Raw genomic sequence first — 22,950 nt, 5'->3', positions numbered from 1 at the left:
TGCCGGAAATACCCGAGCGTTGCGGTGGGCGGGGCTTAGAGAGCCGAGCGGTGCCGGAAATACCCGAGCGTTGCGGTGGGCGGGGCTGAGAGAGCCGAACGACGACGGAAATACCCGAGTGAAGCCGAGGGACGCGCGGAAAGTAGCGGAAACACCCGATTGGTGGAGGAGGGAGCTGAAAAACCATCAAGAGAATTAATTGATGGCTCCGAACCTTTCCGAGCGATGCCGGGAATTGCCGAGCGAATTCGGGTGGAATTCCGAAAAAAAACCCAAAAAAACCCGATGATTCCCCTGACGGCCTCACCCGCCAGGGGGCGCCCCACATCCCTGGCGCCTTTCCCGCCTTTTCTCCTCCCTCAGCGCTCGCGCCCCGCCCCCTTTCCCGGCATGCCCCGCGCGCTATTTAAAGGCCCGTGAGGGAGCGCGGCGGCCATTTTGTCCCAGCACCGGTTGAAGGAGGTTCGTCACGGTTTCTTTTGGGCTGTGTCTCAGTGGGGAATAAGGGTGGATATCGAGGAGGGGGGTGCCTCCATAATTTTGTTCCCTGTCTCCTGGCTGATGGGGAGCAGTCTGGAGCCTTCCGGGTGCAGTTCCCCTCACGGTGCAGTCATTGTGTCCGTCCCTAAGGGGTTCCGTGAGGGGTCCGCGCCTTCCCCAGGGGCTGCTCGGGGATGAGTTTCTCACAGACCTGTGCTGATGGTGCCGTGAAGAATTTAACAGTTCTCTGAGGGCTCGTCCTGCCCCGGCCTGGGGGTTGGCTGTCCTGTATTTTCATATCGTGTGTCTCTAATTTATTTCTTTCTTTTGTTCCCTTTTTAAGTGTTTTTGCTGAGGAAATGCTCCTCCTGTCCGAGGTGAGTCATTTTGGGCTTATAAACCAGATTTTAGGGCAGCAGTGCTGCGGGGATGATCACCCTGAACTCTCTCTTGCTGATGGGTCAGTGGAGAAGCTTCTGGAATAATCTGAGTGGCACTGACCCAGGAGGGGGCTCCAGATGCCTTGGGGGGGAGGTTTAGGACCCTCGTGGAGGGAATCAGATCCACGTGGAAAAGAGTTAAATCTTTCTGAGGGACTTAAACCACGTGTGGACGTTCAAGTGCTCGTGAAGAGCTTTAAACTCATGTGAAATTTAGTTTCCTTAGGCCCTGCTTTGTTAAAATCGGTATCTTAACCGTGTTTTTCTTGCTTTTAAGGCGAGAGCGAGCCGTGGGGCCTCAGGTGAGTCAGGGGGTTTGAGGAGAGGATTTGGGAGGGGATTTTGGAGCTTTTTTTGGGGTCCCCCTGCCGAGGATGAGGCGTTATCGCCCCAGACTGAGCCCTGTGATTGATCAATTCCCTCTGAGGCTCTGGGGGGACCCGGGGGTTTTGGGGGTCCATGGTGAGGGGGTTGAGGCTTTAATGGGATCACAAATAAAAGTTTGGGTGGGGTCTCGGTGTGACTCTTGACTTGTGAAGGGAATTTTTGCGGGTTTTAAAAGAGTTTCAAGACTCTTAAATTATTTTAATTCTTTTCTCCAGCTCTCGGATCATGGAGTCCCCATCTGTGGGTTCACCATGGCCCCTCCCCAGGTGAGCTCCTCTTTTTTGGGTAAAAATGCTGAATTTTCTCCTCCCTAAGAGCCCTCCCAAGGTGAAGATTTTGGGGTCCCCCCACATTTCTGGCTGTTCAGTGAGGAGTGACAATGACAAGCATATGGCTGAGGGTCCCTGATGCCACATGACCGCTGAGAGCAGCTATTAATTACCTAATTAATAGGAATTTAATGGTGAATAATTTACTACTTCATAGGAATTTAAGTAAACATAATTAATTTATATTTTGCAGTGGGAGATGTCTGAGCCCGGGGTGACCCTCAGGCCACCATGAAGTGACAACAGTGACCCCCCTCAGGTCAGAGCCCCCCCTGAACCCCCCCAAACCCCCTCCCCAGCCCCCCCCCATTCCGAAGCGATGACACCCAGAGCTGGAGGATGAGTCCGATGGCAGCAGAGTTACCAAAGCCCTGATCGGATTTGGGGAGGGGGCTGCACCCCTCTGTGGGGGCCTAAGCCCCCCTGAGCCCTCCCTGAGCTCCCAATTTCCTCCACAGCCACGGGACCCCCCCTGACCCCCCCAGTTTCCATCATGGCCACGGGAGCTGCGGGTTCCATGGGGCCTGGTGAGTGTTGGGGGGTCCTAGGGTGGGATTTGGGGGTCCTAGTGTAAAATTTAGAGGTCCTAAGGTGGGTTTAGGGGTCGTAGGGTGGGGTTTGGGGGTCCTGGGGTGGGATTTGAGGTGCCAGGCCCCCCATGAGGAAACCCCCACGTGTCTGACCCCCCCGGAGGGCCCAGGACCTGCAAAGGTGGAACCCCCTGGAGCCCCCGGGGGGAGAGGAGGCCGAGCAGTCCCAGAGGGGACGGTCTGAGGGGGCCTGGGGGGCTCCAGGGGGGGGCTTTGGGGTGTCCAGGGCTCACGCTGACCCCTCCTCAATTCCATTGCAGGGTCCTGAACGGGGTGACCCCAACCCCCATGGAGGATTTTGGGGGGTTTGATTCCAATTCTTAATCTGGGGAAAATTCAAGGTAAATTCTTATCCCGAGGGAATTGTTCACTTGGGGGGGGTCCCTTGGGTGGGATTTGCACCCCCAATTGGGGTGACCCCCACTTTTGGGTGAATTTGGGGGTTTTGAGGTAAATTTGGGGGGGTTTTGGGGTGGGCTTGGGCCCCCCAGGGGTGATGACCTCAATGAATCTCGTTCGGCTGAAGCTGCTGCTGACAACCCAAGGACTGACCCAGGGGGGCTTCCCCCCCTTTTTGGGGTCCTCAAATTCCTCAGAGACCCCCCTGACCCTCCCCTTGTGTCCCCTCATTCCAGGTGATTCCATCCAGGAACACACCTTAAGGCCAGGTATGTAAATGAGGAGGTGTGGCCTAACTGATGACATCATAGGTGATGTCATCCTCACAGAGAGCCCCCCCCAGTTTTGGTGATGATGTCTCTAGCTCACTTTGACCCCCCTGAAAACACCCGAACACCTGAAAAATTGGGGTGGGGGTCCCTGGGGGGGGTCTTGGGGAGGAGGGGACGCCCTAAAACCCCTCCCCCCTCTTCTGCCCACAGGTGCTGCAGGTGAACAGAGGCTCAGGTGAGTCTGGGGGGTTTTGGGGGAGGGGAGTTTAAAGGTTTAGAAAAGGAATTTGCAGTTTAGGGAGAGGGTTTGTAAAGTTTGGGGATTTGAGTTTTGGGGTGCGGGGAGGGGATTTTGGGTTTTTTGGAAAGGAGGTTTTGGGTTTTGAGAAAAGATTTTGGGTTTTGGGAGTTTTAGAGTTTAGGAAAAAGAATTTTGGGGTTTGGGGGGATTATTTGAGGGTTTCAGAGGGGATTTTGGGGTATGGGGGGGAATTTGAGGGTTTCAGAGGGAATTTTGGGATTTAGGGAGGGGATTTTGGGGGTGTTTTGGGGTCCCCCTGCCGAGGATGAAGCGATACCGCCCCAGACTGAGCCCTGTGATTGGTCGGTTCCCTCTGAGGCTCTGGGGGGACCCGGGGGGGTTTTGGGGGGTCCATGGGGGGCGTCGAGGCTTTGCGGAGGGGGGGCACAAATAAAAGTTTAAGGATCCTACAAAAATTTCAAGACTCAAAACTTCCTTCAATTTCCTTTTTCCAGCTCTTGGATAATGAAAAGTGTCAATATTGCAAATAAAAATCGCTGTTTTTGTTAAAAACATGGAATTTGTGGTTTTTTTGGGAGGGGAAAACCCCGGGTCGAGTTGTAATCAATTTGCGGGGGGCGTGGTTATGCTAATGAGGTGCCCTAAGGGGTTAACTTACGTCAGCGTGGCGAATGCAAATTAAAGTGGCCGCTCCTCCAATCAGATAACGCGCTGTTCGCTGAGGGGCGGAGCTTTCAAGTAGTGGGCAGTGTCGCGAGATGGGCGGAGCTATGCAAATAAAAGTAAATAATATGCAAATGAGCACCACCACGTCGCCAAAAGCATCAAGGGAGCGAAAATTTAGGGAGAATTTCGGGATTTTTGGGTTCGGATCGTGTGGGATGAGCGGGAAAGAGGCCGGGAGCGGGATGGGAGGGATGCGAGCTCGGAGCGGGGATTTTGGGGGATTTTCGGGTTTTTTGGGGGTCCCTGAGCTCCCCCCTCGACCCTTTGAGGGGGAAGGTGGGACCCCAATGGGGCGGGGCAGGGCGAATGCAAATGAGCTGGAGGGTAAAAAACATACTATCATTGAGGGGCGGGGCTTGTGCGGCGAGAGGCGGGGTTATGCTAATCAACTGCTGTCTCAATGGGCGCGGCCAATGCAAATGAAGGTGGTCAGTTCACCAATCACAACGCGAGGCGGGATAAATAACCGGTGGGCGGGGTAGGATAGCTAAGCGGACGGATGTTTGCATAAAGGGGCGGGGTTATGCAGATTTAGCTTGCTACCGAGCGCGAAAGGCATCCTGGGATAGTTTTTGGGGAGAATTTCGAGATTTTTGGGGTCCAAATGTGCGGGAGGCGGGAGGAAAAAGCGGGATGAGCCGGGGAAAGAGGCCGGGACCGGGATGCGAGGGGTGCAAGCGCGGGGCGGGGGTGGCCGTGAGGTGCGGGCGGGCCGGGCGCGTTGGGGTCCCGGCAGCAGGGCAGTGTCCGGTATCGCTTCTCGGCCTTTTGGCTAAGATCAAGTGTAGTATCTGTTCTTATCAGTTTAATATCTGATACGTCCTCGATGAGAGGACTTTATATTAAACGGATTTTTGGGTTCGGGAGTTGGATCCGGAGCTTGCTCCCTCCGCTCCACGCATCGTCCCGGTATTGCAGTGCCTCCGGGAACGGTGCACCCCCACCGGGGACCTTTGCTTGGTGAAAAACAGACTGAAAAACTCCTTCAATCGTGATTATATCGCGATAGCAGCCACGGTTCTGCCTCTCCTTAACATTTTACAGCTCGCTTATTTCGTGCTGTGCTCATCGTCCCGGTATTGCGGTGCCTCCGGGAACGCTGCACCCCCCACGGGAACCTGAAATGGTGAAAAATAGATGGAAACTCCTTAAATCGTGATAATATCGCGATAGCAGCCGCACTGTCCCGGTATTGCGGTGCCTCCGGGAACGCTGCACCTCCACCGGGGACCTTTGCTTGGTGAAAAATAGATTCAAAACTGCCTAAATCGTGATTATATCGCGATAGCAGCCGCACTGTCCCGATATTGCAGCGCCTCCGGGAACGGTGCACTCCCCACGGGGACCTTAAGTGGTGAAAGATAGATCTGAAAGTCCTTCAATCGTGATTCTATCGCGATAGCAGCCACCCTGTCCCGGTATTGCAGTGCCTCCGGGAACGGTGCACCCCCACCGGGGACCTTTGTGTGGTTAAAAACAGACTGAAAAACTCCTTCAATCGTGATTATAATCGCGAATAGCAGCCGCACTTTCCCGGTATTGCGGTGCCTCCGGGAACGCTGCACCCCCCGCGGGGACCTGAAATGGTGAAAGAGAGATTGGAAACTCCTTAAATCGTGATTATATCGCGATATGAACCTCATGGTCCCAATATTGCGGTGCCTCCGGGAATGGTGCACCCCCCACGGAGACCTAAAATGGTGAAAAATAGATTCAAAACTGCTTCTATCGTGATTATATCGCGATAGCAGCAGGGGACTTATGCATGCTGAGAGATAGATTAAGTCGTGACTATATCGCGATATGAACCCCATCGTCCCAGTACTGCAGTGCCTCCGGGAGCACGGGGACCTATGCATGGTGAAAAACAGATTAAATTGCGAGTCTATCGTGATTATATCGCGATATAAACCCATGGTCCCGGTATAGCAGTGCTTCTGGAAGGGTGCACCCCCACACGGGGGACATTCAATGATGAAAACCAGATTAAATCGTGATTATATCGCGATAGCAGCCACACTGCCGTCGCTCCTGGAGCCTCCTCTTTCTGCTCCGTGCATCATCCCAGTTTAATTAGTCACCCCAGTTTAATTAGTCACCCTAATTTAATTAACCCCCCCCCCAAATTAATTATTCAACCCCAGGTTAAATTAATCGATCGTTAATAATTATCGTCGCTCTATCGCGATTCGGTGACGTCATTGACGTCGCCTCCAAACTCAGGCAGGGCCCCCTCCCCAAATTTGCCATCCTGCTAATTGTTCAGGTGCTAATTAACAAAATTAATTAGCCCCAGGGGGCGGGGCTAAACCCCTTGAGGGGCGGAGCTAAAGATTTAAAGGGGCCGCACCCCCCAAATCCCTTTGTGCTCTCCCAGCCCACCCCAGCCCCAAATTTCACACAAAATTCCCAAATTTTTCTCCAAAAACCCCAAAATTCCGTTTATTTCCCTCATTTTGGACGTTCTGTACAGCGGGGGGGGGGTCCTGGGGGGTCCTGGGACCCCTCAAAGCTCCGAAATTTTCCTTTTTTTGCCTTTTTTGGGGGTGGGGATGGACTCCAGGGCGTCCCACAGCTCGTCCCCCTCCTCGTCCTTCACCCCTTTTTGGGGAGGGGGCTCCTCCTGGGCCTGGGGGAGGGGGAAATGGGGGGGGGGGTCACAGGGGTGGGGGGCACCCCCAGACCCCCCAAAATCCATTTGGGGTGGGGGGTCTCACCTCCCAGTCCAGGTGTGTGTTCAGCAGGAGGCAGGTGAGGCGCGACTTCAGGTACACCTGGGGGGAGAGGGGAGGTTTGGGGGGTCCTGGGGGGATTTTGGGTCAATTCCAGGAATTTGGGGAGCTCCTGGGGGCTTTTGGGTCAATTCCAGGAATTTGGGGACCTCCCTGTCCTCCTGGGGGCGTTTTGGGTCAATTCCAGGAAATTTGGGGAGGTCCTGGGGGGATTTTGGGTCAATTCCAGGAATTTGGGGAGCTCCTGGGGGGATTTTGGGTCAATTCCAGGAATTTGGGGAGGTCCTGGGGGGATTTTGGGTCAATCCAGGAATTTGGGGAGGTCCTCGGGGGGGTCTCAGGGTTTTGGGGTGTTCTAAGGGGGAGCTCTGGATGATTTTGGGGGGGGGGTCCCAGAGTTCCCAGGAGGACTGGGTTGGTTTTGGGGGAACCCAGGAATTTGGGGATGGTTTTAGGGGGTCCCAGAGGTTCTGGGGTGGTTTTGGGGTGTCCCAGGTGTTTTTGGGGTGATTTTGGGGTGTCCCCAGGTGTTCTTGGGGTGGTTTGGGATGATTTTGGGGGGCTTTGGGGTGTCCCAGGTGGTTTTGGGATCATTTTGGGGTATCCCAGGGTTTTGGGATGATCTTGGGGTGTCCCCAGGTGTTTTTGGAGTGATTTTGGGGTGTCTCAGGGGTTTCCGAGGTGTTTTTGGGGTGTCCCAGGGGTGTCCCCAGATGTTTTAGGGATTATTTTGGGATGATTTTGGGGTGTCCCCAGGTGTTTTAGGGATGGCTTTGGGGTATCCCAGGAGTTTTTGGGGTGGTTTTGAAGGGTCCCAGGGGTGTCCCAGGGTGTTTTGGGGTGTCCCAGGGGTGTCCCCAGGTGGTTTTGGGGTGTTCCCAGGTGTTTTGGGATGATTTTGGGATGATTTTGGGGTGTCCCCAGGTGTTTTGGGGTTGTTTTGGGGTGTTCCAGGTGTGTCGGGGTGGTTTTGGGGTCTCCCCAGGTGTTTTTGAGGTGTCCCAGGTGTTTTTGGGGTGTCCCAGGGTTGTCCCAGGTGTTTCTGGGGTATTTTGGGGGGTTTTTGGGGTGTCCCAGGTGTTTTTGGGGTATTTTTGGGGTGTCCCCAGGTGTTTTGGGGTGCCCACCTTGTGGCACAGGTGCCCGTCCAGCCGGTGCAGGCGCAGGAAGCGATCGAGGCCCACGGAGGCCACCAGGGGCAGGTGGGGGTGGCACTGCAGCCCCCGGACCCCCCCTGCCAACCCCTTCAGTGCCCGCAGCACCCGCCCTGGGGGGCACGGGGGGGTCAGGGGGCACAGACCCCCGAGACCCCCCCAAAATCCACCTGGGACCCCCTAAAAACCCCCCAGGACCCCCCCAAAATCCCCCCTGCCAACCCTTCAGTGCCCACAGCACTCGCCCTGGGGGGCACGGGGGGGGTCAGAGGGGCACAAACCCCGAGACCCCAAAATCCACTGACCCCAAAAAACCCCCGGACCCCCCAAATCCACTGCAACCCTTCAGTGCCCACACTCCCCTGGGGGCCGGGGGGCAGAGGGACAGACCCCAGACCCCCCCCAACCCCGGGACCCCCTAAAAATTCCCCCCAGACCCCCAAGATCCCCCAGGATCCCCCGAAATCCCTCTGGGACCACCCAAAATCCCCCCAGGACCCCAAAATCCCCCCACCACCCCCCGGGACCCCCCCTCACCTTTGCGCAGGTCGATCACGGCCACGTCCCCCCGGGCGCTGCCCACGACCACCGAGCTGGGGAGGGGGGAAATGGGGCTGGGGGTGGCAGTGGGACCCCTCCCCAGGGCACCCCAAATTCACCCCGGGTACCCCAAAACCCTCCCAGGGTCACTTGGAGGCTTCTCAGAGCCCTCTGGGACCCCCAAATTCCTCCCCAAAACCCTCCCAGGCACCCCAGGACCCCTCAAACCCTCCCAAGACCCCCCCAAAATCCCCCCCCCCCAAATACCCCAAATCCCCCCAGGACCCCCCAAGATCCCCCCAAGGACCCCCTAAAACCTCCCCAGGACCCCCTTAGCCCCCCTTAAAATCCCCCTGAAACCCCCCTAGGACCCCCCTAGAATCCTCCTCAGGACCCCCAAAAAATCCCCTCAAATCCCTCAGGACCTCCCCAAACCCATTTAGGACCCCCAAAAATCCCCCCCAAACCCTCCAGGACCCCCCCCCAACTCATTTAGGACCCCCCAAATCCTCCACCAAATCCCTCAGGGCCGTCCAAATCCCCCAGGACCCCCAAATCCCCTAAGCACCCCCTAAAATCCCCCCAAAACCCCCCTAGACCCCCCAAATCCTCCAAGACCCCCCCAAACCCCCCCAGGAACCCCCCAGCACTGACGTGTCCCCCGCGGGCAGTGCCAGCGCCGTCAGCGGCGCCTCCCCGAAGGTGGCATCGAGCACCGGGCGGCGCTGGGGCGAGGAGGGGTCGTAGACACGCACCTGGCACAGGTGAGGGCACAGGTGAGGGACAGGGGACAAGGGGGGGGGCACAGCAGGTGACCTCAGGTGCCTTCACCTGGTTGTGCCTCATGCAGGTACCCCCAGGTGCCCCCCCCAAGGTGTGTCCAGGTGCTCTCACCTGTCTATGACCTGTGCAGGTGACCCTAAATGACCTCAGGTGTGCCCCGGTGACCCCCAGGTGTGCTCAGGTGTCCCCACAAGGTGACCTCAGGTGCCCCCTATGCCCTCACCTGTCCATGCTCCATGCAGGTGACCCTAAATGACCCCAAATGACCTCAGGTGTGCCCAGGTGCCCTCACCTGGCCATGCTCCATGCAGGTGACCGCAGGTGACCCCAAATGACCCCAAGTGACCCCAGGTGTGCCCAGGTGGCCTCACCTGGCCGTGCCCTGTGCAGGTGACCCCAAATGACCCCAGGTGACCCCAAGTGACCCCAAATGACCCCAGGTGACCCCAAATGACCCCAGGTGTGCCCAGGTGCCCTCACCTGGACGTGCCCCGTGCAGGTGACCCTAAATGACCCCAGGTGCCCCCAGGTGTGCCCAGGTGCCCTCACATTCCCGTGCCCTGTGCAGGTGACCCTAAATGACCCCAAGTGACCTCACCTGTCCATGCCCCGTGCAGGTGACCCCAAATGACCCCAAGTGACCCCAGGTGTGCCCAGGTGCCCTCACCTGGCCGTGCCCCGTGCAGGTGACCCCAAATGACCCCAGGTGACCCCAAACGACCCCAGGTGCCCTCACCTGGCCGTGCCCCGTGCAGGTGACCCCAAATGACCCCAGGTGACCCCAGGTGCCCCCAGGTGTGCCCAGGTGCCCTCACCTGTCCATGCCCCGTGCAGGTGACCCCAACTGACCCCAGGTGACCCCAGGTGTGCCCAGGTGCTCTCACCTGGCCGTGCCCCGTGCAGGTGACCCCAAATGACCCCAAATGACCCCAGGTGTGCCCAGGTGCCCCCAAGTGTGCCCAGGTGCCCTCACATTCCCGTGCCCTGTGCAGGTGACCCTAAATGACCCCAAGTGACCCCAGGTGACCCCAGATGTGCCCTCACCTGGCCATGCCCCGTGCAGGTGACCACGCGCTGTGACCCCGGCAGGAACTGCAGGTCCCGCTCCCAGACGGGCACGCGCAGATCCAGCCAATCGTTCCTCACCTGGGACAGGTGGGCACAGGTGGGGACAATTTAGGGACAGTTTGGGGACAGTTTGGGGACGGTTTTTGGGGTTGTTTTGAGGTAGTTTTGGGCTTGTTTTAAGCTATTTTTGGGGTTGTTTTGGGGCATTTTTTGGGATATTTTTGGGGCTGGTTTTGGGGTTGTTTTGGGGCATTTTTTGGGATATTTTTGGGCTGGTTTTGGGATTGTTTTGGGGTATTTTTTGGGATATTTTTGGGGCTGGTTTTGGGATTGTTTTGGGGTATTTTTTGGGATATTTTTGGGGCTAGTTTTGGGGTTGTTTTAGGGCATTTTTGGGATATTTTTTGTGCTGATTTTAGGTTGTTTTGGGGTATTTTTTGGGATATTTTTGGGGCTGGTTTTGGGGGTATTTCTGGGGTGTTTTGGGGATTGATTTCAGGGTATTTCCAGGACAACTTTTGGGTATTTTTGGGATGTTTTTGGGACTTGTTTTGGGGCTGTTTTAGGGTACTTTTAGGGTACTTTTAGGACGTTTTTGGGGTTGTTTTGGGGGTATTTTAGGGGTTGGTTTTGGGGTATTTCCAGGATAGTTTTTGGGTCTTTTTGAGACGTTTTTGGGGCGTTTCTGGCTTTGGTTCTGGGATTTTTTGGGGTTGTTCTGAGACGATTTTGGGGTTTTTTTGAGGCTGTTTTAGGGTATTTTTTTAGGTATTTGTAGGATATTTTTGGGGTTATTTTGGGGGCATTTCTGGGATATTTTTGAGGTTGTTCCGAGGTGTTTTTGGGGGTGTTTTTGGGGTGCTCACTCACGTTCTTGGCCCGGAACAGGGGCTCCTGGGGGCGCTGCAGGTCCCACACCTTGAGGCCGTTCTCCTTCCCCCCCGTCCCCACCAGGTGAGGCCTGGAGGGGTCCTGGCGCATCCGGCACAGCCCCGGCCCCGCCTGCAGCTCCTGCAGGGGCTGGGGGGGCACGGGGGTCACCCCAAAATCCCTTAAAGAACCCCCCCAAAACCACCCCAAACCCTGCTCAAAACCCCCATTAAAAAAACCCCAAAATTCCTCAAAAAAAAACCCCAAAAATCCCCAATTCTGGCACAGCCCCGGCTCCTGAAGGGGCTGGAATTGGGAAGGGGTCACCCCAAAATCCCTTAAAGAACCCCCCCAAAACCACCCCAAACCCTGCTCAAAACCCCCATTAAAAAAACCCAAAAATTCCCCCCAAAAAAACCCAAAAATTCCCAATTCTGGCACAGGCCCAGCCCCACCTGCAGCTCCTGCAGGAATTGGGGAGGGGTCACCCCAAAAACCCCTAAAAAAAACCCAAACCACAAATTCACCCCAAATCCTCCTAAAACCACCCCAAAACCCCCCAAAATCCCCAATTCTGGCCCATCCAACCCCACCCAGAGACCCCAGAAGGGGCTGGGATTGGGGAGGGGTCTGGGGGTGACCCCAAAACCCCCCCAGCCCCCCCCCCCGAGCCCCCCCGAGCCCCCCACTCACCTCCTCAGCCTCCTGCTCCCCCCAGACCCGAACCAGCCCCGACTCCACCGCGGTGACCACCGAGCTGGGGGGGGGGGGCAGGGGGGGGTCAGGGGGGGTTTGGGGACCCCCCCTCAGCTGCTCTGACCCATCCCCCACCCCTCAAGACCCCTCCCCCCCAAAAAAAACCCTTCAAGGAATGGCAGCACCCCCCCAGACCCTTTGGGACCCCCCCCAAAACTCCACCTGGATCAGCCAGGACCCCCCCCAGGACCTCCCACCTTTACCTGTTGAGCACCCCCAGACCCCCCAGGACCTCCTAGGACCCCCCGAGACCCCTCAGAACCCCTGAGACCCCCCCCCAGGACCCCCTGGGACCCCCCCCCCAACCCCTCAGAACCCCCTGAGATGCCCCCAGACCACCCTAGGACCCCTTGAGACTCCCCAGGACCCCCTGAAAACCCCCCCAGACCCCCTAGAAACCCCCTAAGACCCCAGAGATCCCCCTGAGACCCTCCCCCAGACCCCTCAGGACCCCCTGAGATGCCCCCAGACCCCCCCAGAACCCTGTAGGACCCTCTGAGACTCCCCCAGGACCCTCTGAGACCCCCCAGACCCTCAGAACCCCTTGAGACCCCCCCCGACCCCTCAGGAACCCCCTGAGATGCCCCCAGACCCCCACAGACCACACTAGGACCCCCCGAGACCCCCACAGATACCCCTGAAACCACCCCAGACCCCTCAGGACCCCCTGAGAACCCCCCCCCAAACCCCTCAGAACCCCCCCAACCCCTCCAGGACCCCCTGAGATGCCCCCAGACCCATCCCAGGACCCCCCCCCCCTTTACCTGCTGAGCACCCCCAGCCCGCAGAAGGCCCCGCCCCCCCCCGGGCAGCGCCGCCCCCCGGTGAATTTTCCCTTCTCGGTGCTGAAAACGCTCACGGATCGATCCAGGGAGGCCACGAGCACCTGGGGAGAGGGAAAACGAGGTGAGGGAAGGGGTCAGGATACCCCCAGACCCCCCCTCAGGGACCCCCGACTCACCTGGCTCTGGGCGGGGTCCGCCCAGGTGAGCGCCGAGACCCCCCGGGCCCGGCTCAGCCCCTCCCCCCCCGCGTGGTTCGAGGCCTCTCGGCGCTGCAGGTTCACCCCTGGGGGGGAGGGGAGAGTCAGGAACCCCCCCCGGGACCCCCCCCCCCAAAACCCACAGGACCCCCAAACCCCCCCCGGGACCCCCCAAAAATGCCCAGAGCCCTCCTGCGACCCCCCCCCCAACACCCCCCCCCCCGGGACCTCAGGACCACCCAAAACCACCAGCACCCCCCCAGAGACTTCAGGGTCGCCTCGGGACCCCCTCAAGACCACCCCGAGCGTTCCAAGACCCCCCCGGGAACCCCCCCGCGACCCCCAAAGTCCCCCCAAACCCCCGGGGCCTTTCCAGGAGCCCCCAAAGGCCCGTCCCGACCCCCAGAACTGCCTCGGAACGCCCCCAGATCCCCCCCCGAGGGCCCCCCCAACCCTCCCAGGACCCCCTCAGGGCCCTCACGACCCCTCCCCACCTTTAAGAGCTCCGGTCTCGGCCCCCACCCAAACGTGACACAACCGCGTGGGCGCCGCCATCTTGGGAGCCCCTCCCGACCCTTCCGGCGTGAGAACCGCGAGCGCGGCCGGAACGTTCCGGGCAGAATAGTTCCGGGGAGCTCCCGGCATCCCCCGCGCCGCTCTCATTTGCATAACCCCGCCCCTCGTGGGCGTGACCGGTCCCGCCATGGCGGAGCGGGAGGAGCGCCGGTTCGTGGAGCTGCCCCGGGACTCGGTGCGGCTCATGGCCGAGAGCGCCGGTGTCGAGCTCAGCGACGAGGTGGCGGCGCTGCTGGCCGAGGACGTGTGCTACCGGCTGCGGGAGGCCACGCAGGTACCGGGGGGACCGGGGATACCGGGGGTTACCGGGGTTACCGGGGATACCGGGGGTTACCGGGGTTACCGGCTGCGGGAGGCCACGCAGGTACCGGGGATACCGGGGAGACTCTCGGGCAGTCCCGGCCCCGCTCCTGCCCAGCGGTTCCGGTGCCGTCCCGGGAGCGCTTCCCCGGTGCTGAAGCCAGCACCGATCCCGGTGTCGCTCTTGGCGACGATCCCGTTCCCGGTCCCGTTTCCCCATTCCCGTTGTTCCCGTTCCCCGTTCCTCACTCCCCGTTTTTCCCGGTTTTTCCCGTTCCATTCCCGGTTTTTCCCGGTTTTTTCCCGGTTTTTCCCAGAACAGCTCCCAGTTCCTCAAGCACACCCGGCGGCGCCGCCTCACCGTGGAGGATTTCAACCGAGCCCTGCGCTGGAGCAACGTCGAGGTGGGGACAGAGGGGACAGAGGGGACAGAGGGGACACTGTGGGGACAGAGGGACAGACGGACAGAGGGGACAGGGGGGACAGAGGGGACACTGTGGGGACAGAGGGACAGACGGACAGAGGGGACAGAGGGGACAGAGGGGACACTGTGGGGACAGAGGGATAGACGGACAGAGGGGACAGGGGGGACACTGGGGACACAGGCAGGGCTGAGTTGGGGACACTGGTGGCACCGGAGCTGTGCCCAATCCCTGCAGGGTCCCCAAATCCCCCGAGGTGTCCCCAGTGCTGTCCCCAATGTCCCCAATGTGTCCCCAGGCCGTGTGTGGCTGCGGCTCCCAGGACTCGCTCCCGTTCCATAGCGCAGTTCAGGGCTGTCCCCAATGTCCCCAATGTGTCCCTACTGTCCCCCCAGGCCGTGTGTGGCTGTGGCTCTCAGAACTCTTCCCCAATGTCCCCAATGCTGTCCCCAATGTCCCCATTGCTGTCCCTGGCTGTCCCCTAGCTGTCCCCAATGTCCCCAATGTGTCCCCAGGCCGTGTGTGGCTGCGGCTCCCAGGACTCAGTCCCGTTCCAGAGGCAGTTCAGGGCTGTCCCCAATGTCCCCATGTGTCCCCAATGTGTCCCCACTGTCCCCCCAGGCCGTGTGTGGCTGTGGCTCCCAGGACTCGCTCCCATTCCAGAGGACAGTTCAGGGCTGTCCCCAATGTCCCCATGCTGTCCCCTGGCTGTCCCCAGTGATGTCCCCAATGTGTCCCCAGGCCGTGTGTGGCTGTGGCTCCCGGGACTCTGTCCCCAGTGCTGTCCCTGGCTGTCCCCAATGTGTCCCCAATGTGTCCCCACTGTCCCCAGGCCGTGTGTGGCTGTGGCTCCCAGGACTCGCTCCCATTCCAGAGGACAGTTCAGGGCTGTCCCCAATGTCCCCAATGTGTCCCCAGTGATGTCCCCACTGTCCCCAGGCCGTGTGTGGCTGTGGCTCCCAGGACTCGCTCCCGTTCCGGCCCCTCCGGGACTCGGATCTGTTTTTCCCCGAGGATCGCGAGGTCAATCTGCTGGAGCTGGCGCTGGCCACCAACATCCCCAAGGGCTGCGCTGAGACCACCGTCAGAGGTGGCACCCCAAAACCCCCTGGGACACCCCAAAACCCCCTGGGACACCCCAAAATGTCCCCTGGGAACCCCAAAATCACCATGGGAACCCTGAAATGTCCCCTGGGACCCCAAAATGTCCCCTGAGAACCCCAAAATCACACCAGGGAACCCCCAAGGGCTGCGCTGACACTGCCATCAGAGGTGGCACCCCAAAACCCCCTGGGACACCCCAAAATGTCCCCTGGGACCCCAAAATGTCCCCTGGGAACCCCAAAATGTCCCTGAGAACCCCAAAACCACACCTGGGAACCCTCAAGGGCTGCGCTGACACTGCCATCAGAGCTGGCACCCCAAAACCCCCTGGGACCCCCCCCAAAACCTCCTGGGAACCCCAAAAATATCCCTGGGATCCCCCAAAACCTCCTGGTACCCCAAAATGTCCTCTGGGAGCCCCCAAAACCCGCTGGGACCCCAAAATCACCATGGGAACCCTGAAATGTCCCCTGGGAACCCCAAAATCACACCTGGGAACCCCCAAGGGCTGCGCTGACACTGCCATCAGAGGTGGCACCCCAAAACCCCCAGGGACCCCCCAAAATCACCATGGGAACCCCCAGAACCCCCTGGGACCCCAAAATGTCCCCTGGGACCCCCCCAGAACATCCCTGGGACCCCCCAGAATGTCCCCGGCACCCAAAAACCTCCTGGGACCCCCCCCCCCCCCCAAAATCACCATGGGAACCCCAAAATGTCCTCAGGGAACCCAAAATTACCCTGGGACCCCTCCCCAGCCCTCCCAGGTGGGCGGGGGTCTCTGGTCTCACCCCCCCCCCCTCTCCTGCAGTGCACGTGTCCTACCTGGATGGCAAAGGGAACCTGGAGCCGCAGGGAGCAGGTGAGGAACGACCCCCCCAGAGACCCCCGGGACCCCCCAAAGACCCCCAAAACCTTCAGGACCTCCCTGGGACCCCCCCCCCCCTCAGACCCTAAGACCCCTTGAAATCTCCCAGACCCCCCCCCCCACCAAGACCCCCCAGACCCCTCCTAGACCTCCAGGACCCCCCAAATCCCCCAGACCCCTCCCCAGACCCCTTTTCTCCTCCTCCCAAACCCCCCCAGATGCCCCCCAAGACCCCCAAACCTCCCTAGGACCCCCCAAAATCCCCCAGACCCCTCCCCAGCCCCTCTCAGGGACCCCTTTTCTCCTCTTCCCAAGCCCTCTCAAGCCCCCCAGACCCCCTCAGGACCCCCTGAAATCCCCCAAACTCATTCCCAGACCCCTCCCCAAGCCCCCCCAGACCTCCCCCAATGGGGGTCTCATTTTGGGGGTGCCCCCTGGCAGTGCCCAGCGCTGTCTCCTCGCTCAGCGATGACCTCCTCAAGGACTCCTCCTCCTCCTAAGCCCCCAGACCCCCTCAGGACCCCCTGAAATCCCCCAAAATCCCCCAGACCCCTCCCCAAGCCCCCCCAATGGGGGTCTCTCTCATTTTGGGGGTGCCCCCTGGCAGTGCCCAGCGCCGTCTCCTCGCTCAGCGATGACCTCCTCAAGGATCCTCCTCCTCCTAACCCCCCAGATCCCCTCAGGACCCCCCAAACCCCTCCCCAAACCCCTCCCCAGACCCCCATACCCCCCCCAGAGGGGGTCTCTCACTTTGGGGGTGCCCCCTGGCAGTGCCCAGCGCCGTCTCCTCGCTCAGCGATGACCTCCTCAAGTACTACCAACACGTCACCCGCGCCGTGCTGGGCGACGACCCCCAGCTGATGAAGGTGGGTGGGGGGCTGGGGACCCTCTGGGGGGTCTCCCCGAGCTGGGCTGACCCCCCCTGAGCCCCCTCCCCTCCCCAGGTGGCTCTGCAGGATCTCCAGAGCAACCCCAAGATCGCGGCGCTGCTGCCCTACTTCGTCTACGTGGTCAGCGGGGTGAGTGGGGGTCCTGGGGGGGTTTGGGGTGAGTTTGGGGGGTCATGGGAGGGGGTTCTGGGCATCCTGGAGGGGTTTGGGGTGAGTTTGTGGGGGTTTGGAGGTCCTGGGGGGAGTCTGGGGGGTCCTGGGGGGTTTTGATGTGAGTTTAGGGGGGGTTTGGAGGGTCCTGAGGGGGTTTGGGATGAGTTTGGGGGTCCTGGGGGGGTTCTAGGGTGAGTTTGGGGGTCTTTGGGGGGGAATTTGGGGGGTTTGGGGTGAGTTTGGGGGGTCTTGGGGGGGTCCTGGGGAGGTTTGGGATGAGTTTTGGGGGTCCTGGGGGGTCTGGGCATCCTGGAGGGGGTGTTGGGGTGAGTTTGTGGGGGTTTGGGGGGTCCTGGGGGGGTTTGGGGTGAGTTTGGGGGGTCCTGGGGGGTTCTGGGCTTCCTGGAGAGGGTTTGGGGTGAGTTTGTGGGGGTTTGGGAGGTTCTGGGGGGTCCTGGGGGCTTTTGATGTGAGTTTGGGGGGGTTTGGAGGGTCCTGGGGGGGTTTGGGATGAGTTTGGGGGTCCTGGGGGGGTTCTAGGGTGAGTTTGGGGGTCTTTGGGTTGGGCCAAGCTGGACTGAGCTGAGCCGGGTTGGGCAGGGCTGGGCTGGGCTGTCCCAAATTGTCCCTGGAGCCCCCCCAAACCGTCCCCCTCACCTGGGCCAGGTGAAATCCGTCAGCCACAACCTGGAGCAGCTGAGATGGGCTGAGCTGAGCTGAGCCAAGCTGGGCTGGGCCAAGCTGGGCTGTCCCAAATTGTCCCTGGAGCCCCCCCAAACCCTTTCTCCCACCTGGTGCAGGTGAAATCCGTCAGCCACGACCTGGAGCAGCTGAGCTGAGCCAGGCTGGGCTGGGCCAGGCTGAGCTGGGCAGGGCTGGGCTGGGCCAGGCTGGGCAGGACTGGGCCGGGCTGAGCTGGGCTGGGCTGGGCTGGGCTGGGCCAGGAGCCCCCCCAAACCCTCTCTCCCACCTGGTGCAGCTGAAATCCATCAGCCACGACCTGGAGCAGCTGAGCTGGGCCAGACTGGGCAGGGCTGAGCTGGGCTGAGCTGGGCTGGGCTGGGCCAGGCTGAGCTGAGCTGGGCAGGGCTGGGCCAGGCTGGGCAGGGCTGGGCTGGGCTGAGCTGGGCTGGGCTGGGCTGTCCCAGGAGCCCCCCCAAACCGTCTCTCCCACCTGGTGCAGCTGAAATCCGTCAGCCACAACCTGGAGCAGCTGAGCTGGGCCAGACTGGGCCAAGCTGGATTGGGCTGAGCTGGATTGGGCCGAGCTGGGCTGGGCAGGGCTGGGCTGTCCCAAATTGTCCCTGGAGCCCCCCCAAACGTTCCCCCTCACCTGGTGCCAGGTGAAATCCGTCAGCCACGACCTGGAGCAGCTGAGCCGGCTGCTGCACCTGGCCCGGAGCCTGCTGCAGAACCCCTTCCTGTGCCTGGGCTCCTACGTGGGCAGCCTGATGGGCTCGGTGCTCTACTGCGTGCTGGAGCCCCTGGCAGCCTCCATCAACCCCCTGAACGACCACTGGACCCTGCGGGACTACGCGGCCATGCTGCTGGGCCGCATCTTCTGGTGGGTGGGGGGCTCCTGGGGGGGGTCTGGGGGGGTCTAGGGGGTCCTGGAGGGGTCCAGCGGTTCCCGGGGGGTCCTGGGGTGGTCTGGGGGGTTCTGAGGGACCTGGGGGGGCTCCTGGGGGGTCCTGGGGGGGGCCTGGGGGGAGTCCTGGGGGGCCCAGGGGGCTCCTGGGGGGGTCTGGGGGTCCAGGGCTCTGGGGGGGTCGGGGGTCCCAGGGGGCTCCTGGGGATCCTGTGGGGGTACTGGGGGGGGTCTGGGGCTCCGGTGGGGGTCTGGGGGATCCTAGGGGGCTCCTGGGGGGGGGTACTAGGGGTTCGGGGGGCTCCTGGGGGGGGTCTGGGGGGTCCTGGAGGGGTTACTGGGGGGTTCTGGGGGGTCCTGGGGGGTCCCCAGGGGGGTTCTGGGGGGGGCCTGGGGGAGTCCCAGGGGCTCCTGGGGGGATCCTGGGGGGTCTGGAGGGGTCTAGGGGGTCCTGGGGGGGTTCCTGGGGGGGTCCTGGGGGGGTCTGGAGGGCTCCTGGGGGGTCCCAGGGGGCTCCTGGGGGGTCCCGGGGGGAGGGGAGGGGCGAGGGGGGTGTTGGGTGTGTGGGTTAGGAGGGGGTTTGGTGGTTTGTGGTGTTTTGAAAGGAAGCGATGTGTTAGAATTGGGGTAAAAAGAGAGGAAAAAGGGTTTTGTCAGGAAAGGAGGGAAGGGAAGCGGAAAGGAAAAAGGGGGAAGGGAAGGGAAGAGGAAGGAAGGGAGGGAAAAAGGGAAAAAGGAAAGGGAAAAAGAGAAGGGAAGAAAAGGGGGAAAGGAAAAAAGGGAAAGGAAAAAAGGGAAAGGGAAGGGAAAAAAAAGGTAAAAGGGAAATGAAAGGGAAAGGGGAAAGGAAAAAGAAGGAAGGGAAGGAAAAGAAGAAAGGAAAGGAAAAAGGAAAAGGAGAAGGAAAAAAGGGAAATGGAAGGGAAGAGAAAAAGGAAAGGGAAGGGAAGGAAAAAAGAAAGGGAAAGGGAAGGGAAGGGAAGGAAAAGAAAGGGCACGGGCAGGGAAGGAACGGGACGGGAAGGAAGAAAGAGGAAACGGAAAGGAAGGCAGAAGGGGAAGATGAAGGAGAAGGAAGCAAGGAAAAAGAAAAGGTAAAAACCAAAAGAAAGTGGAAGGAAAACGAAAAGGGAAGGGAAGAAAAACACGACAGGAAAAGAGAAGGAAAAAGGGAAAGGGGAAGGAAGGAGAAGGAGAAGGAAAAAGGGAGGAGATTTCGTGACTGAGCCGAGCCCCAGCACAGCTGCTCCTGTGGCTGCCCATGAATTATAAAATCCAATCTGCCCCCACTGCGCTCCCCAGCAGCAGAGAATCCCTGGGTTCCCTTTCCCTCTGAGGCTCCTCGGGAGAAAACAAATCCCAGCCCAAGGATTGTTCCTGGAACCCCTCGGTGCCAGCTCAGTCCATGCCCGCTGTGCCCGCAGGAGCCACGGGGAGCTGGTCAGGGGCCTCTACCAGCAGATCCTGCTCTCGCTCCAGAAGGTTCTGGCCGATCCCGTGAGGCCGCTCTGCTCCCACTACGGGGCCGTGGTGGGGCTGCACGCGCTGGGCTGGAAGGTCTGGGGGTCCCCGGGGGGTCCTGAGGGGGTTTGGGGTGTCCTGAGGGGATTTGGGGGGGGTCTCAAGAGGGTTTGGGGGGTCCCCGGGGGGTCTGGGGAGTCCTAAGGGGGTTTGGGAGGTCCTGAGGGGATTTGGGGGAGGGTCATGAGGGGGTTTGGGGGGGGCTGAGAGAAGGTTTGGATGGGCTACAGGGGGTTTAGGGGGGTCCTGAGGGCGTTTGGGGGGTCCCTGAGGGGGTTTGGGAGGGTTCCCAGGGGGTTTGTGGGGATGCTGAGGGGATTTGGGAGGTCCTGAGGGGGTTTGGGAGGGTCCTAAGAGGGCTTGGGGGGATCTCAAGAGGGTTTGGGGGGGTCATGAGGGGATTTGGGGGAGGGTTCTAAGGGGGTTTGAGGGAGCTACAAGGGGGTTTTGGGGAGCTTTGAGGGGATTTGGGGGCATCTCGAGGGGGTTTGGGGGCTCCTGGGCAGGTCTGGGGGTCTTGGGCAGGTCTGGGGGTTCGGGGGGGGTCTCAGCCCGTGTGCCCCCCCACGTCCCCCAGGCAGTGGAGTGGGTGCTGTACCCCCACCTCCCCAGGTACTGGTCTGGGGGTGCCATGGGGGGGTTCAGGGGGTCCTGGGCAGGTCTGGGGGTCCATGGCGGGGTTTGGGGGTTCAGGGGGGGTTTGGGGGTTCAGGGGGGGGTCTCAGCCCGTGCCCCCCCGTGTCCCCCAGGCAGTGGAGCGGGTGCTGTACCCCCACCTCCCCACCTACTGGCCCAACCTCCAGGCCGTGCTGGACGATTACTCCGTGTCCAACGCCCAGGTCAAGGCTGACGGTCACAAAGTCTACGGTGCCATCCTGGTGAGGGTCGGGGGGGGCGTTTTGGGGAGGGGGTCCCGCACCCCTTAATCCCCCCTTAACTCCCTCTGACCCCCCCCCCACCGCACCCCCCGTGTCCCCCAGGTCGCCGTGGAGCGGCTGCTGAAGGCCAAGGCTCAGCAAGCTCCGGGATTTGGGGGTCCCGAGGGGTCCCCCCGGCACAGCCCCCCCAGCCAGGACCCCTCCCCCGAGCTGGGCTTGGGCCGCCCGGTGTTACCGGGGGCCGGCACCGCCTCTTCCTCCTCCTCCTCCTCCTCGCCGCCGTCGCTGCGGGACATGTACCGCGAGCTCTACGACTTCTTCGGCGACAGCCTCGCCGCCCGTTTCGGTACCGGCGCCCCCACCGACCCCCCGAGCCCTCCGGGAGCGGCCGAGGGTGCCCGCAAAGAGCCCCCGGCCGAAGGAGCCGCCCGTAAGATGCCGCAGCTGACCAACGCCACGGTGAGCCCGAGGGACGAGGAGCCGCCCCCGGCACGGCCCCCGCTGCACCGAGCCCCGGGACCCCCGCCCCGGCCCCGCGGGACCCCCCGCACCCCCTCCACCCACCGGCCCGGCGCTCGGGACGTCTTCCAGAAATGTCGCTTCGCCCCTCGGGGACCTCCCCGATTCAGCTTCGTGATCGCGGGCCGGCAGACCGGGCGGCGCTGCCCCGGTAGAAGGTTCCAGACGAGCTTCCCGCAGCCGCCCGGGGCCGCGCTCGGTTCCCGGTACGCGCAGCGGCTGCCGATGATCGGGAGAACCGCGCGGGCCCCGCGGCGCTGGCCCCGGGCCGAGTACTCGCTGCTGCTGCTGCTCTGAGCCCGAGGGGCTGCGACAGGGGCGGGGGGCGTGTGAAATGGTCAGCGAGGGGAGGGGAGGGGTCAGTGAGTGGCATGGGATGGTCATTAAAAGGGGTGTGGTCATTAAAGGGTGTCCAGTAGAGAGGGTTTGGTGGTCAGTGCTTGGTGTGGGGTCAGTGGTGAGTGGTCAGTGCCCAGTGTAGGTCAGTGCATGGCTCCAGTGGTCAGTTGAGTGGTCAGTGCTTGGTTGGGTCATTGTTGAGTGGTCAGTTGAGTGGTCAGTGTGTGGCTCCAGTGGTCAGTGCTTGGTCTGGGTCATTGTTGAGTGGTCAGTTGAGTGGTCAGTGTGTGGCTCCAGTGGTCAGTGCCCAGCCTGGGTCAGTGTTGAGTGGTCAGTGTCCGGTCTGGGGTCAGTGCGTGGCTCCAGTGGTCAGTGCCCAGTGTGGGTCAGTGCATGCCAAAATTGAGTGGTCAGTGCCTGGCCTGGGTCACTGTTGAGTGGTCAGTGCCCACTGGCATCAGTGCATGGCTCCAGTGCTCAGTTGAGTGGTCAGTGTGTGTCTCCAGTGGTCAGTTGAGTGGTCAGTGTGTGTCTCCAGTGGTCAGTTGAGTGGTCAGTCTGTGTCTCCAATGGTCAGTTGAGTGGTCAGTGCATAGCTTCAGTGGTCAGTGTTGAGTGGTCAGTGCCTGGTGTGGGGTCAATGTTGAGTGGTCAGTGCATGGCTCCACTGGTCAGTTGAGTGGTCAGTGCCTGGCCTGGGTCAGTGTTGAGTGGTCAGCTGAGTGGTCAGTGTGTGTCTCCAGTGGTCAGTTGAGTGGTCAGTCCATGGCCCCAGTGGTCAGTGTGTGGCCCCAGTGGTCAGTGTTGAGTGGTCAGTGTGTGTATCCAGTGGTCAGTGTTGAGTGGTCAGTGTGTGGCCCCAGTGGTCAGTTGAGTGGTCAGTGCCTGGCCTGGGTCAGTGCCCGGCCCCAGTGGTCACTCAGTGCTGCTCCCTACTCAATAAAATCTCATTTTTCCATTTTCTCCCCCAATTCCTTCCCCCCCCCCCCCCAGTGACACCCCCGGCCAGGCTGCAGAACGGA

At 60.9% G+C, this 22,950-nt stretch overlaps 2 protein-coding genes, 1 long non-coding RNA gene and 3 other non-coding genes across 8 annotated transcripts; 5 read left to right on the top strand and 1 right to left on the bottom strand.

Annotated features, from left to right (window-relative positions):
• Positions 1-6: 6 nt before the first annotated feature.
• Positions 7-3,711, top strand: LOC108964154 (uncharacterized). 3 transcript variants are annotated; one of them, XR_007779829.1, is made up of 10 exons: positions 7-462; positions 824-857; positions 1,198-1,222; positions 1,523-1,573; positions 1,830-1,895; positions 2,095-2,163; positions 2,487-2,567; positions 2,862-2,894; positions 3,108-3,132; positions 3,654-3,711. It is a non-coding gene; the product is annotated as an uncharacterized LOC108964154 (long non-coding RNA). The 3 variants fall into 3 exon arrangements; XR_007779831.1 differs by lacking the exon at positions 2,862-2,894; XR_007779830.1 differs by lacking the exon at positions 2,862-2,894 and having other exon boundaries at positions 8-462; positions 3,108-3,711.
• On the top strand, positions 902-975 carry LOC115484137 (small nucleolar RNA SNORD26). The gene has a single exon (XR_003944865.1). It is a non-coding gene; the product is annotated as a small nucleolar RNA SNORD26 (small nucleolar RNA).
• On the top strand, positions 2,290-2,415 carry LOC127060769 (small nucleolar RNA SNORD22). The gene has a single exon (XR_007780075.1). It is a non-coding gene; the product is annotated as a small nucleolar RNA SNORD22 (small nucleolar RNA).
• Positions 3,712-4,637: 926 nt separating the features above from the next.
• On the top strand, positions 4,638-4,828 carry LOC115484757 (U2 spliceosomal RNA). The gene has a single exon (XR_003945471.2). It is a non-coding gene; the product is annotated as a U2 spliceosomal RNA (small nuclear RNA).
• A 1,438-nt stretch (positions 4,829-6,266) lies between these two features.
• On the bottom strand, positions 6,267-13,326 carry WDR74 (WD repeat domain 74). The gene is made up of 9 exons (XM_050984631.1): positions 13,265-13,326; positions 12,553-12,674; positions 11,726-11,789; positions 11,033-11,182; positions 10,139-10,240; positions 8,309-8,364; positions 7,745-7,884; positions 6,603-6,659; positions 6,267-6,514 (listed from the first exon to the last, which is right to left on the bottom strand). Exons 4-9 carry the CDS (start codon positions 11,141-11,143, stop codon positions 6,282-6,284), a joined length of 699 nt encoding a protein of 232 aa, XP_050840588.1. The 5' UTR covers positions 11,144-11,182; positions 11,726-11,789; positions 12,553-12,674; positions 13,265-13,326; the 3' UTR covers positions 6,267-6,281.
• A 34-nt stretch (positions 13,327-13,360) lies between these two features.
• TAF6L (TATA-box binding protein associated factor 6 like) lies at positions 13,361-22,886 on the top strand. Its single transcript, XM_050984429.1, has 10 exons — positions 13,361-13,620; positions 13,964-14,050; positions 15,008-15,158; positions 15,984-16,034; positions 16,812-16,906; positions 16,985-17,059; positions 18,427-18,647; positions 20,096-20,228; positions 20,942-21,070; positions 21,173-22,886. Exons 1-10 carry the CDS (start codon positions 13,474-13,476, stop codon positions 21,884-21,886), a joined length of 1,803 nt encoding a protein of 600 aa, XP_050840386.1. The 5' UTR covers positions 13,361-13,473; the 3' UTR covers positions 21,887-22,886.
• Positions 22,887-22,950: the final 64 nt, after the last annotated feature.

This window comes from Serinus canaria, chromosome 25, assembly GCF_022539315.1.
Source record: "Serinus canaria isolate serCan28SL12 chromosome 25, serCan2020, whole genome shotgun sequence".
NCBI classification, from domain to species: Eukaryota; Metazoa; Chordata; class Aves; order Passeriformes; family Fringillidae; genus Serinus; species Serinus canaria.
This window is presented reverse-complemented; position numbering and strand designations above follow the sequence as displayed.

What these genes read in the sequence shown, in the direction of transcription:
- WDR74 (XM_050984631.1), bottom strand. Translation starts at nt 11,143, where the DNA reads ATGCGCCAGGACCCCTCCAGGCCTCACCTGGTGGGGACGGGGGGGAAG. An exon ending in CGTGATCGACCTGCGCAAAG is followed by an intron (nt 7,885 to 8,308) that starts GTGAGGGGGGGT and finishes CGTGCCCCCCAG; the next exon opens with GGCGGGTGCTGCGGGCACTG. An exon ending in ACGGGCACCTGTGCCACAAG is followed by an intron (nt 6,660 to 7,744) that starts GTGGGCACCCCA and finishes CTCTCCCCCCAG; the next exon opens with GTGTACCTGAAGTCGCGCCT.
- TAF6L (XM_050984429.1), top strand. Translation starts at nt 13,474, where the DNA reads ATGGCGGAGCGGGAGGAGCGCCGGTTCGTGGAGCTGCCCCGGGACTCG. An exon ending in GGCTGCGGGAGGCCACGCAG is followed by an intron (nt 13,621 to 13,963) that starts GTACCGGGGGGA and finishes GGTTTTTCCCAG; the next exon opens with AACAGCTCCCAGTTCCTCAA. An exon ending in TGCGCTGGAGCAACGTCGAG is followed by an intron (nt 14,051 to 15,007) that starts GTGGGGACAGAG and finishes CACTGTCCCCAG; the next exon opens with GCCGTGTGTGGCTGTGGCTC.